General features: G+C 41.7%; 1 protein-coding gene across 2 annotated transcripts; it reads left to right on the forward strand.

Moving 5' to 3' along the window:
• Positions 1–516: 516 nt before the first annotated feature.
• Positions 517–11,225, forward strand: OLR1 (oxidized low density lipoprotein receptor 1). Of its 2 annotated transcripts, none has more exons than XM_040978723.1 (6): positions 517–651; positions 2,093–2,194; positions 4,558–4,803; positions 8,571–8,710; positions 9,230–9,345; positions 9,610–11,225. In XM_040978723.1, the coding sequence occupies exons 1-6, from the start codon at positions 576–578 to the stop codon at positions 9,785–9,787; spliced, it is 858 nt and encodes a 285-aa protein (XP_040834657.1). In that variant the 5' UTR covers positions 517–575; the 3' UTR covers positions 9,788–11,225. The 2 variants fall into 2 exon arrangements, with proteins under 2 accessions (XP_040834657.1, XP_040834656.1); XM_040978722.1 differs by having other exon boundaries at positions 517–645.
• Positions 11,226–13,848: the final 2,623 nt, after the last annotated feature.

Here is a 13,848-nt window from a genome sequence, read left to right on the forward strand (position 1 = left end):
TCTGGGAAACTGAATTAGCAGTTAAAAATGTCCTCACTCTGTCTTTCTCATCAGAGGACAAACTCTCTTTCATTTTAGGTTAAATGATGCCTGGGGGTGGGGAGGAAATGTAACAAATATAAAGAAAAATGTTTGACTTACAAAAGACACTGTTTAGAGCAGAGGAGACAGGATACTACAGTAAAATTCACAAACAAATGTAACTACTGGAAACAAATTGGTCCCAATTTACTCTTTCACAAACTTAGTACCACCTACTCTCTTTGAGCTTGTTCCCAGTGCCTTTCCTCTGATGGTTATGGAAAATGACCCTTCCAGAAGAAACTTAGTAAAACATTCTGAAACAGTCTCACAATCACAACTTTCCCCCACCTGCAACAGAGATAACTCAAGAATGCGTCAGCCAACTTCCCACAATGAAGCAAAAACCTCCCCTTCCTCCCACCAAGTGATTGAGTCATTCTACTAGATAACAGTGGTTGTTTAAATACCCCAGCAGAAGTTCACATACTGTCAGTTTCTGCAAGTCTTTGACTGATTCGCTTTCTCTCTCATTCTTTGGCGTGAACTTGGAAATGACTTTTGAGGATCTCAAAGCCAAACCCATGAAGGACCAACCTGATGAGACGTCAAACCGGAAGAAAGGTAAAGGTGCTTGGGATGGGCAGCCTCGTAGAGGAACAGAGTATCCATGTAAGCTCAAAAATGTAAATGTATTAAAGAACAGGATTGGGAAGTGTGGTATAGGAGAATTAATACCACTTTCCTAAAAGAAGCCTAAGTCACACATTAATGATGGTGATGATGAATCTTATCTCTCTACACTATTCATTTTAAATGTGTTATTTCTATTTATCGATTTATTTATCCACAATCCAATTAGAGGGCTGAGGAAATTATTTAATTCAATGTGTGCACAAATAATTGTCATGTCTTTGAAGTACTGCAAAAGACCATGCTGTAAAAAATGGTGGCAATCCATGCACAGTTTTTTCACAATATGCATTTTCCACTCATTGAAGTATGCTTATATGCCTCACTGTCAAAATATCTATATTCTTTTTATCATCTGTAGAGTTTAGAATGGTGTTTTTTTGACACAAGAAGACTCTGACTTTATTTCCGTGTTGTTGACTTAGAAAATTATCCACTCTCACCGGGAATTTTGTGATGTGCTGTCCCCAGTCACATTGCCCCAGTGACAATTGCATTCCTGTGATTTTAAGCATACCATGGAAATACTGGCTTTTCTTGTTTGTGTATTGAGGATAATAATATGAGGCCTTATTTGCTTTCTTCATTAGATGAGGTAACCAAATGCATGGGATTTTTTTTTTCCTGCTGATCCAGTGAAATTTGTGCTTTGTTGGTGGTAGAACATATAATGGAATATTCTCCACCTGAGAGCTACACCATCTGTTTGTTTTCATAAAAATGGTGACTTTTGTTCTTGTACCAATAGGCCCAGGGTTGGTGTGAGTATAGGTAGGACATGCCGGTAATGCACACCTAACGAATCCTGAAATTTCATTTGCATTTGTATTTGATCAAAAAGGTTCTAATTTCAAGATATCACTAAAAGTGGAATACAAATTAAATACTGTAGAATTATGCATAGGATGCTTTGAGAAAAATTTCAATTCAATAACTCACTGAAGCTTATTTTTGGATCTCTACCATCTGTTTAGATCGTGTCCCCTAAAAGATACATTGGGGGTGTGTGTGTGTGCGCTCGCACACATGTGTATGCGTGATCTATGGGACCAACATCAAGCTCTCCATACTGTGGGTGAAGTTGACCCCGCCAAGCTGGACTGGAAATTTCCTGAAGAGTGACTGTCAGGAGATTGGACAGATTATAAACATAGAGTCAGACATTTGGTGTGGAATCCTGGTTCTGTGATTATCAGCTGTGTGGGCCTGGATAAGTGATTTAAGTTCCTGAACTACATCCATTTGGTTCATCTGTAAATATGTAGATAAGCTTATTTTCAGAACCAGTGAGAGGACCAAAAGTGAGGGAAGCAGAGCTTCCGGCAGACACAGCACCCAAAGAAGCACCTGACGACTTGCCAACACTCTATCCCTCCAGGTCTCGGCTGTCTTTCATCTCCATGGTGGTGCCTGGCTGCTGTGTCTCTTGGGATCATTTGTCTGGGATTACTGGTGACCATTGCAATGCTGGGGATGCAACGTAAGTACTGAAATCAGGAAATTGTGTGGTGGGAGGGGAAGATGAGAGTGAATAAGTTTTTGTTTCATAACAACAACTACAAAGCAACGTTGATTTAGATTCATTTTAGGCAAAATGCTCTTTGAGTAGGAAAACGAGCAGGAAATTGTGTTTATATCTCAAATGAAACATGGAACAAAGATTATGAATGGCTGACTTTGTGCTTTTGTAACCTCATGGATAGTGCCTACTTATATATTTTTAATGATTTATTTCATTTATTTGAAACGCAGAGTTACAGAAGGAGAGAGGTCTTTCATTTGCTGCTTCACTTCCCCAATGACCACAAAAGCCAGGGCTGGGCCATGCTGAAGCAAGGAACCAGGAGGTTCCTCCTGGTCTCCCATGCAGTACAAGGGTCCAAGCACTTGGGCTATCCTCCGCTGCTTTCCCAGGCACCTTAGCAGGAAGCTGGATCTGAAGTGGAGCAGTGAGACTTGAATCGGCCCTGGCTTAACCTGCTATGTCACATTGCCAGCACCCAATAGTGGTGATTCAAATTCTAGAATAATGGAGAAGAAAATAGTGTGATGTTATTATTTCACAAAGTTATTTCTTAGACCTAACCACAATAAATTTTCATCTTTTCATTGATTTTTCTACAAAGGTGATCATTATTTTTAAGTGAAGAACCTTAAACTTAGTATAATATTTAAAAGAAAATGTAGGGGCAGGGTTGGTAAGTTAAGACACTGCTTGGGACATCTGCATCCCGAGTCAGAGTGCCTGGATTACACTCACAGCTTGCGTTGCTGACTTGGTTTCTGCTAATGCCTGCTCTAAGAAGCAGCAGAAAACGACCAAGTATTTCAATCCAGGTAATCAAGCACTTGCCCCCCATGTGGGGACCTGGATTGCGTTCCAAGCTCCTGGCTTCAGGCTGACCCAACTTCAGCCATTGCAGAAACTTGGGGGCCAAACCAACAACAGATAAACTGATGCTGCTGCTGCTGCTGCTGCTGCTTCCCCTCCTCCTCCTTCTTCATCTCCTCTCCCTCTGTCTTTCAAATAAAATGAAAGTAAATGAGTGTCTTTTAGGGAAAAAAAATTGTATTCTGCTTTCAGAAATATGCCAAATTTGTAATATGGCCATTTAGCAAAAGAGGATTTTGAGAGGGAAGAAGGGAGTAAAAATAAAGACCAGAGTGACTTCGAGGGCAAAGAGGTGGAGCCCATCACCCACCTGCCCTTCTGTTGTTGAGATGTTTCAGCTGCATAGGAATCAGCTTATTACAGCTTTTGAATTGCTATCGGCTTCTCAGTTCAAACCCACAAACCACTGTTCTTCCCATCTGTAGCCACTGGGGCCTGACTAATGAGAGAGGTGTCCTTCAGTGTCAGGGAGTGGAAGAGTCCTCCTGTCCTTTGGTTAACCTCCGAGGTCACATCTGGCCTGTTTTGTCTCACACCATCAAGATTTCAGAGCTGGCGTGGGAGGAGGGGTGGAGACGTGTTGTCCAGCAGTGAAACACCTCTTGGGACCCCACGACACCAGCATCCCAGAGTGGAGTGCCTGGATTCAAATCCCAGTTCTGCTCCTGATTCTAGATTCCTGTCAGTGAGCTCCCTGGGAGGCAGCAGGTGATTGTTCTAGAAGACGGATCCCTGCTGCCCATGTGAGAGACCCAGATAGTATTCTTCGCTCCTGACTTTCCCCTGGTACCTCTCCATCTGTTGCAGGCATGTGGAGAGTAAACTAATGAATGAATGCCCTCTCTCTTTGTATCTCTGTCTCAATATGTGCTTGTATCTCTTTAAAATAAATACTTCTAATAAAAAGAAAAATCTAGAACAGAGGTACTTGACCCTCAAATTCACAGCTGCTTGATGTCGCAATCTTTATTTTATCTCCACCCTTCCTTTTATGGACCAAGAGAAAAAAAAAAATTGAGACTCTCATGACAGTAGTTTACAATAATTCTGTGCACCACAATTTTTAAATAAAATTAGGAAGTCTGAAAAAACAGACAGAATAGGAGGAACTATAATGGAAAAATTGAGATACAAATAGAATAAATCACTAAAGACAATTCCTATTAATAACCACTGAGTCTCATGAGTATCCAGCTATTTTAGGTTATATATATTTTATCCCACTGTTATGCTATGTATTCTATGATTTCTCTTGTGTTCAACTCACAATAAAAAATGAAATTCTGGCTCTTTTTTAATCACCAGTACAGTTCCTGATCTTGACTTCCACGTTAATAATTTTGGATTCCACTTTGATCATTTTCCAGAACTTGAGTTTGTGTATTGATTTCCTTAAAACCCATTGGAGGAATTTTCACTGGGGATTGAATGTGGAACTGGGTGTGATTTAGTATTGCAGGTATCTGATCTCCTAAAGCAACAGCAAGCAAACCTGACTCTCCAGGAAAATATGCTGGAGGAACAGCTATTAGCTCAACAGCAGAGAGAAGAAGCTTCCCGAGAGTCACATAAAGAACTCAAGAATATGATAGGAACTCTCGCCAAGCAGCTTCAGGAGAAGATTGAAGCGGAAACAGAACTTAACCGTCAGTACCTGACTCTCCAAGAAGCCCTCAAGAGAATGGAAAACTTCTCAGGTGCGGAGAGTGAGGGGTGGGAAGAGATGAGGTGACAGGTTTTCTGCTCAATCTTAACTATTTTCTGGAAACATCTCTTGACTTAACATGAACATATCAATATGTTTTGGTTATACTTTTGTAAAACAATCAATCCTATGCCACATACTCTATTTTGTCAGCCTCATCCTAACCTTTGCTGAATTCTTGAGATGTCTGATTTAAGCAGATCTTTTAGTAGGTTTCAATTCTTCCTCCTTATCAGAGAGCCTATTTTCTTTTTAAAATTCTAGTTTGGAGATTTTTCTGGAAGAGCTGTCTAACCCACATGGCTTGTCAGAAATTTTTCTCTCTCGCCCTTCCAGTGATCTTGAGTATGGGGTTTCTTTCTTTCTTTCTTTCTTCCTTTCTTCCTTCCTTTCTTTCTTTCTTTCTTTTTTTCTAAAAGGATTTCTTGTCCCTGTGAACCCTCACTCTACCTCCATCATGGCTGTCTTCTAAGGCAATGTCTCTTGGAAGGCACCGCTTAAGTGCAGTAGCATCAGAGGAAGTAAGCTGGCCTGGAAGTATTTCTGAAGAACTGAGTTGATCTCAGCTTTCCAAAAGTACTCTGATTCTAGGAGTCAGGTAGGATCCGTAACATCTTAAGACTGGCTGAAGTGTCCTATATTTTTCTTTCTTTAGTTTATAGTTTAGGGATAGCTTGCAGCCACATGGAGGGAGAGGTGTGAGATGGTGTCACTTTCAGGAATATAGTGCTTCCTTGGAGGTGCCCAGACAAGAGTCCCAGGATTAGATGCCAACTGCCATTAATAAATAGGAATTGATCCAGTTTCTTGCAGGTTCAGCTCACTTAACCTTCAGCCATGTAATTTTTTTCTAACAATTATATAATAGTAGTTCATAGATACCATCTCTTCATTTTACGGATGAAAAAAACTGAGACCCAGATAAAGTTAAATGATAAGAAAACTGATAAGTAGTTTCGTGTAAAGTTTTGCAGTTTATAAATCCCTTTGCTGTTTACAGGGTCATTTAAACAGCCAAAATAAGCAGAAATTTTAGCCAAGCTAATGTTTAACAGCTGTCCAACATGGATTTAGTTTCTTTAAGAAAGAACTTGCAAGCAAAACACTTCAATGAAGGCTTGGAGGAACGAGGTTGATGTATGAAAAGTAGGAATGTTTACAAGACAGGAGTGCTTGTTTGAGCAGACATAGCTACCTGCCAGCAGAACAGCATGGCTGTCCAAACCTCTTTTTCTTTATCAGTTGTAAATTGTATGGGATGAAATCCATGTCGGTACCATTCAGAATCATCCGCCAGTACCACACATGAATAATCGATCAATCAATCAACCGTGTGTCAGCTGCTGGCAGACATGCCAGATAACATACTCCTCTCCTTGGCAGTGTCAGATAAAGACCAGCAGGTAGAGATAGCAAATGAAGTTCTGTTTTTTATCAAGCTGTTTTGAGATGTTTAAAAAAGAGAGAGGAATAAGCCAAACAAATAGAAAGAAAATTCCTTAACATACCACAAAGGGGGAAAAAATGCCAGTTTTCTCAAGATGAGGGAAAGTTTTGTCTTTCTACAAGCCTGTAGTCCTTGGTGTACAGGGGTACATCGAAAAGTTGTGAGAAACACCGAATTGAAAAGTAAGTCTGGGGCAGGAATTCGGATGCCAGTCAGGGTAATTGTGCTCCACATGAGAGTGCCCTGGTTTAAGTTGCAGCTCTGGCCATGGATTCCAGCTTTCTGCAGATGCAGCCCCTGGGAAGTAGTGGTGATGGTTTGAGTAAGTGAGCTAGTGTGCTCCTGCCTCCCGTGTAGGGGGCTGTAGTGGGCCAAGACTGAGTCCCCATGCCCAGCTTTGACCCAACCTAATACACACACTGTGGGCAACTGAAGAGTGAATGAGCAGGTGGGAGCATGTTATCTCTGTCCCCTCTCTTTCTTTACCAACCCTGCCTCTCTCTCTTTCAAATATTTTTTTTTAATTAAAATAGGTTAATCTTGAAGTTGGTGCATAGTTTGCTTTTCGTAATACACATTCTCCATGGATCCTTCATATTTATGGATTTCAAAATTTTCCTATACTAAAATATACTTCTCTTTCAATGGTGCTTTCCACAAACTTCTAGAAACATGCTGTGTGAGGAGGGACTCTGAGGAACTACCACGTGTTTGCTTGAGGTTACTAAGCTGGTGAGGTGCCAGGAGTTCCCAGTGACAGACTTACTGGCACTTCTCACTCTGCTGGTTAACCATGGCGGATTCTGGATGGGCTCCAATATTCTGCATGAACACATTAAGAAGGGCACCCACATAGGTTTCTTCAAATGGTCTAACTTACAAGTTTGAGAGACAGTATGTTACAATGGTTAAACCAAGAGACAATTTAGACCACCTAGGCTCAAATTCCCACTTTGATGGTACCAATCTCCCAGATTGTTAGTACATACATAAAGTATTTCCAACAGTTTCTGGCATATAACAAGGACCACTTATGCTTGTCAAATTTCACACATACACACACGAAATGAAATTCATTTAAATACCATGTTTTGGCATCTTTCTTTTATGTCATCACTTGGTAAACTTGACTAGCTGGTTCCTTTAGTGTCTGGAAGCCTGTGATGCTGCAAGGCAAACTAAGATGTGTAAACATTGCCTATGTTGTTTGCAGCTTGGTCTTTTGGGTACTCTCTCCTTCACACTCAACTTTTATTGTTAACAACCCTCCTATGAACTCCTTTCTGACAAAGCCAACTCTCACAAACCATTGGCTGGTTTTTGCCACTTCTGGGTCATACATAGAGACCCAAGAACTGTGCATCTGCACAGAGAGATGCCAGGTGTTACTAACACAGTGGAACAAACAGAGATAAGCATCGGGATGAGGATTTGAGGGTTAGGGGAAAACATACATGACCAGATAAAGATTGGTGTATTTGTCTATTGCCCATGCCCAGTTCAGGTAAAGTGTCTGTGAATTTTACTGTTGGACCAAAAAACTCCCTATTTTCTGGAATCGTGTTGCTTATTTTACACCAATACATTGTTCCCCTACAACAACTCTGTCCAAAGGAAATACAGTGTATACCACTGTGTAACACCACACGTCCCAGTAAACACTCTGAAAAATGAAAACGATCCAATTTTTAATAACACATGTTATTTATTTCTACTATTATTTCATCAATAACCAGCATTAAGATTAAGAGAATATTTTGCATTTTTTTCAAGTTTTCAATATCAAGTGTATATATTCTATTTATAAAACATCCTAATCCATACTAGCCAAATTTCAAGAATTCAAGAATCCCACATGGCTACTGCACTCTTCAGCCTGTGTTCGAAGGCAGGAGACACCATATGTAATCATCAAAACATTATTCAAAGATGAGAAGTTTTAAAACACATAAGCAGCAAATTTTTCATAGCAGATTGTCTATTACTTAGCCCTCTTAGCTCTCCATTTTTCCAAACAACCAAAAAATAGCTCATATTCTGAAATTACATCACAGTGTGTCTTGTTTTGTAACTAGGGAAATGAAAATGCTAAATAGGAAGTGAATTTTGTTTATTTAAATCAGAATGCTTTTTCTTTCAAAAAGAAATGCTTTGCTTTCTTCAGAGGAAAAAAAAAAAAGAAGAAGACTCTAAGCCTCTAACACTCGAAGAGAAACGTAACCCATCTGAGAGCTCGGGAAGAAGTGGTTTAAGACAGTATAAACACTTTTATTGAAAAGTAACTCACTGATTAAACATGTGATGTTTACCAGGTCCTTGTCCCCAAGATTGGCTCTGGCATGAAAAAAACTGCTACCTATTTTCCTCTGGATCATTTAATTGGGAAAAGAGTAAAGAGAGATGCTTGTCTTTGGATGCCCAGTTATTGACAATAAACAGCACAGAAGACCTGGTGAGTGACTGTGGTTAAGTCCTGGGGGGAGGTGTCCTGGTTTGAGAGCATAAAGATCTGTTTTGGAGACCAGCCTGGTCACCAACTGTGCATGATCTTAAAAGACAGGCTATCTCAAGGTTCTAGCAAGCATATCTATAAAAACCATCATGTAAGATGGGAAGCCATTTATCCTAGTGCTTCCCCTATCAGAAAAACATCAATTCAAGTTCTAGCTCTGCTCTCAATTCCAGCTTCCTGCTAATGTGTACCCTGGGAGGCAGAACATGATAGCTCAGGGTTAGGTAACCTATCACCCATATGGGAGACGAGATCCAGCTCCTGGCCCAGTCCCAGCTGTGTAAGCATCTGGGGAAGGAACCAGTAGCTGAAAGATTCTCTTTCTCTTTCAAATATACAGGAAATAATGTTTTAAATTTCTTTAAGAAATCCATCGTGGGAATCTACACTAAATGACTTTTAGATCCTAAAACCACCACATTGATTCCACCATTAACTCAGAAACTTGACTTTCCACAGGACTTTATCCAGCAAACAATCTCCCACTCCAATTTCCCATTCTGGCTGGGGTTGTCTCGAAGGAAACCCAACTACTCATGGCTCTGGGAAGATGGTTCCCCTCTGATGCCTCGCTTGTAAGTTCCTCATCCCTTGCAGCACCTGCTAGTGAAGTTGCTGTTGCATTCCCCTGCATCCTCCAAGGAAAGCTTATGGAATTTCTGAAAGCTCTGCTTCTCAGCTCTCTCACAAAGGGATTTTCCCATTTGCCCATGTATCCCGTGAGGTCTGCTCTTGAGTTTTGCTGAGCACATTGGCAATTGATTTGAAATGGGAAGAAAGCGTTAACTTCCCAGCCCAAGCTGCCTGTCCATCTAACTTTCCTTTTTCCTTACCTGCAGGTTCAGATTCCAAGGTGCTGTTTCCCAGAGGTACCCTTCAGGCACCTGTGCATATATACAGAGGGGAAACATTTTTGCTGAAAACTGCATTTTAGTTGCATACAGTATTTGTCAGAAGAAGGCAGAGCTGCTGACATCGAGTGAATTTGAATACCCTAGCAGAAAAGAAGGACACTGAGCTTGAGTTTGGAATTTAAGCAATTTCTTGTCACTTGGGTGCAAACTATGAGAGCTCTGGGAGCTGCCAGTTATCAGCCCGCTGTTCAACAAATTATCAGAGACAAGGACTGGGGGATCTGGCTGCCTGATACCTTTATGGCAAAAGTTCTTATTTAATTCCTGTGTCTGTCTACCTATAGCTGTCATTTATGTGTCCATCTGTATCATTATCTGTATCTCATTATCGACCATTTGTATTTAAAATGTGGCTCCTCTCCCAGCTTGGAGCCCTCTTGATTTAGTCTTCTCTACCTCAATGCACCTCTCCCTCACCCTCCTGAAGCTGCATGGAAAACAACAAGGACAGCTTGCCCAACGGCAGGCAGAAGGCAGAAAAGGGGAACTATGCCTGGGAAACAGTGCAACATGAAGAAACGTGACAGGGGAAAGGCCACACGGAAACCGAGCTTGTGTTCTCAACTCCAAACTCATTGCTCGTTGGTCTTTGGCATTGTGGTCCATGTTCACACTACACACACCCACACTGCTTGTTTTGGGAACCTAAAGGCATCCCGGGAAGGAAATAGTAGTTGGACGGTCTTTCCTGTGAACTAATCCACGACATATGATCACTTTCTGAACCTGTTACTTCTTCATCTTGTCTCTATCAAAAAACAGCTTAACAGCTTTAAGCCCAGAGACAAAAACTTATAGCTTTTTTTTTAACCCTAAAACACATGTCCATCATGGGTGCCTCTCGTCAGACTGTGTTGAGGTATGTATAGTTCAGAAAAATGCAAGATTGAAAAATGAACACACACAGTTCCAGAACAAACTAAGCCAGTTCTCCAAATGTCGCGGAAGAAAATCCGACAGAAATAGAAATGTCCTTTCTATTTTCACCTCCTTCGTGGGCCATCCTACTTTACAAGGATTCTGCTTTGTTTCCCATTTTTGCAGCACTCCATCCAGCACCAATCTTCTAAAAACCGAAACTGGGTTTTTCCAAGAAAGACATGAGACGTTATTTTTTGCGAACAGTTTTATTGAGTGTCGTTGGCATGGAAAAATAGAGCCTGTTTAAGGGATATGATGTTCACAAGGGAACGTGTTTCCTATCATGAGAGTGCCTGCATCCAAGGAAAGGTTTCATCACAGCTCTTCCGGTGCCCCCTCCCCAGACAACAGCCGGCTCGCTTCCGGCTTGCAGCTTATACAGTGTCCCATGAATGAAATCCCAGAGGACACTGTTTGCTTGTTTGCTCTTTGGTCCAGTTCCTCACACTTCACATAGTTCCTTTGATTTGTATGTCTCCATATTCTTGTTCTATCAATATTTCCTTTTTAAAATGTTTGGCATTTCCTAGTGTGCGTACACCACAGATTATCTACTTGTCTGTTAATGACATCGGGGTTGTTTCAGCTCGGAAATATTATGAATAAAGCTGCCATGAATATTCATGGGCAAGACTTTCTATAGATGTAGGATTTCTTAGGCAAACATTCAGGGGTCTGCATCACATAGTAAGTGTTTGTCTAGCTCTGCATTGCCATCCTGCCTGATGGAATAAGCCAGCCCCCCAAAACACATATCATGTTTGCTCTGATTTGTGGTAGCTAATACACACAGAGCTCCAACAAGGGGAGAATGTATATGAGTGAAACGGACACCTGGAGATTTGATTATTCATTACAGTCCTTGTCCATATTCCTGAGGAAGTGAGGTGCTCCTGTTTGTTGATTTTTTTTTTTTACTTGTGATGATGAAGTAAGTGGAAAGTATGTCATCACGAATGTTAAAAGAAAAATAAGAAAGGAAGAAGGAAGCAGTGGGAAGTATCATTATGTTCTTAAAACTATACGTATGAAATGCATTAAATGTGTCCCCTTTATACAAGTACATTTTGAAAAGTAAAAAATAAAAATAAACTGCCACACTCGTTTCCAAAACTGTACTACTTCATATGCTCACAGTGTAGGAATATTTCAATTCCCCCTCATCTGTGCTAGAAGTCGGTATGGTCAGTCTTACAAATTTAACCATTCTGATACCTATTACATGTACAGTGATACATCATTTTAGCCTTTTTTTTTTTTTAAGATTTACTATTATTTTTTTTATTGGAAAGTCAGATCTACAGAGAGGAGAGACAGAAAGGTCTACCCCTGGTTCACTTCCCAAGTAGCTGCAATGGCCAGAGCTGAGCCGAACCAAGGCCAGGATTCAGGAGCTTCTTCCCAGATCTCCTGCATGGGAGCAAGGTCCCAAGGCTTTGGGTCATTCTCTACTGCTTCCCCAGGCCACAGGCAGGGAGCTAGATGGGAAGTGGAGCAGCTGGGACACGAACCTGTACCCATGTGGGATCCCGATGCATGCAAGGTGAATATTTGGCCACTAGGCTATCATGCCAGGCCTGACATTTCAGTATTGATTTGTTTTTTCAAAATAAATTGTTTTTGGACATCTTTTATATGCTTCTTTGTAATCTGTATGCTTTTTTAAAATTATTCCTTTGAAAGTAAGAGTTATATAGAGAAGGGAGGGAAAGAGAGAGGGAAGAATAAAGATCTTCTATGTCTTGGTTTACTCTCCAGATGGCTCCAATGGCAAGGATTGGGCCAGGCCCAAACCAGGAGCCAGGAGCTTCAGCCAGGTCTCCCATGTGGGAATCAAGGGTCCAAACACTTGGATTGTCTTCCACAGCTTAGCAGAGAGCAGAATTGGAAGGGTAGCAGCCAAGACTAAGTCTTCCGTTTGGGCTACCAGCATTGCAGGCAGTGGCTATACCTATATATCACAATGCAAACCCTAGTCTATCAATTTCTACAAACTACTTCATCTCATAGTTAAAAAAAAAAAAATAGTGCATCTCACCTTAGAGTAGTGATTACTAGAAACTGGGGGTGAGCCAGGGGTGACAAAAAGAAGTTGAATAACGGGCACATAAGAGATGGAAGGAGCTAATTGCATAGGTGGGCATTTAATCTAGTGGTTGATTCTCCCACATGCTGCCTCAGAGCCTTGGGTTCAAGGCTTGGCTGTGCTGCTAACTTCAGCTTCCTGCTGAGCCCTAACCATGGGAGGCAGCAGTCATGGTTCCACTTAGTACATTCCTAATACTCTTGTAGTAGACCAGGTTGTGTTCCCAGCTTCATCCCTGTTCAGCACGGAGTGAACCAGCATCTTAAGGTGTCTTTCTCCCTTCTCCCATCCTTCTCCTTTGGCTTTTTTCTTCTCTTTCCCTGCCCTCTCCTCCCCATGCCTCTCTTGCCCTCCCCTTCGCTGCTGGGGAGCATTCTGTGAGCACCAGGTGACAGTGTTGCTCCTAACCCTCTTTGGTGGTCCTTCCCACCGCCTGCCTGGCAGTTTTCTCACACCTGTGCATAGCTCTGTGTTAGGCTGATCACCCCAGGGCGGCTTCCTCTGCAGATCCCTGACAGTTCCCTGCCTGGCTCACATGCCACAGAGAGCGCCAGTCACTCAGCTGCAGTTTCCTGACACTGGGAGCTGACCAGAATCAGCCCCCGCTGGGGGATTCTGTCTCTGGATGTGGCCTGGGAAGGTCCTAACACGGTCAGCACTGGGGCAGCCTGGGAGCTCACTGTGCTTGTTCTCTGCCTCTCAGGAATCCTTGGCCCTCTGTTGTTGACGGATCTAGTGTTTTGGAAACTGTTGCTTTGCACAATGTGTCTGTTTCTGTTTGTTTGGGTTGAAAAGTAAATCCAGTCGTTATTAGTCCATCTTGCCTTTAAGCAAAAGTATTTCATAAACAGATGCTTAAATTTCTCATTCTGCCAAAACAACTGAGGGCATTCCAGGTGTGTTGGACTGAAAAGCATCTCCGCAAAAAAACTAAAAAATTCTAGTCCAAGAAGATCACGCTTTTGACCCCGAGTCTAGTAGAATTACTATTCCAAAGAGCTGAGCTATTTGCTTCAGTTGAGCCAACAGTGTGTGTGACTCATTAACCACTCCCCATCATTCTTTACATCTCCAGGCGTTCCAAACACTGCACTGTTTTTCCCAAGCTTTAGGTTTACAGGCAATTTTTCTGATCTGACTCGTCCAAAGGACAACTC

Source organism: Ochotona curzoniae, unplaced genomic scaffold, assembly GCF_017591425.1.
Source record: "Ochotona curzoniae isolate NIBS_2020 unplaced genomic scaffold, NIBS_Ocur_1.0 contig_2927, whole genome shotgun sequence".
Taxonomy (NCBI): domain Eukaryota; kingdom Metazoa; phylum Chordata; class Mammalia; order Lagomorpha; family Ochotonidae; genus Ochotona; species Ochotona curzoniae.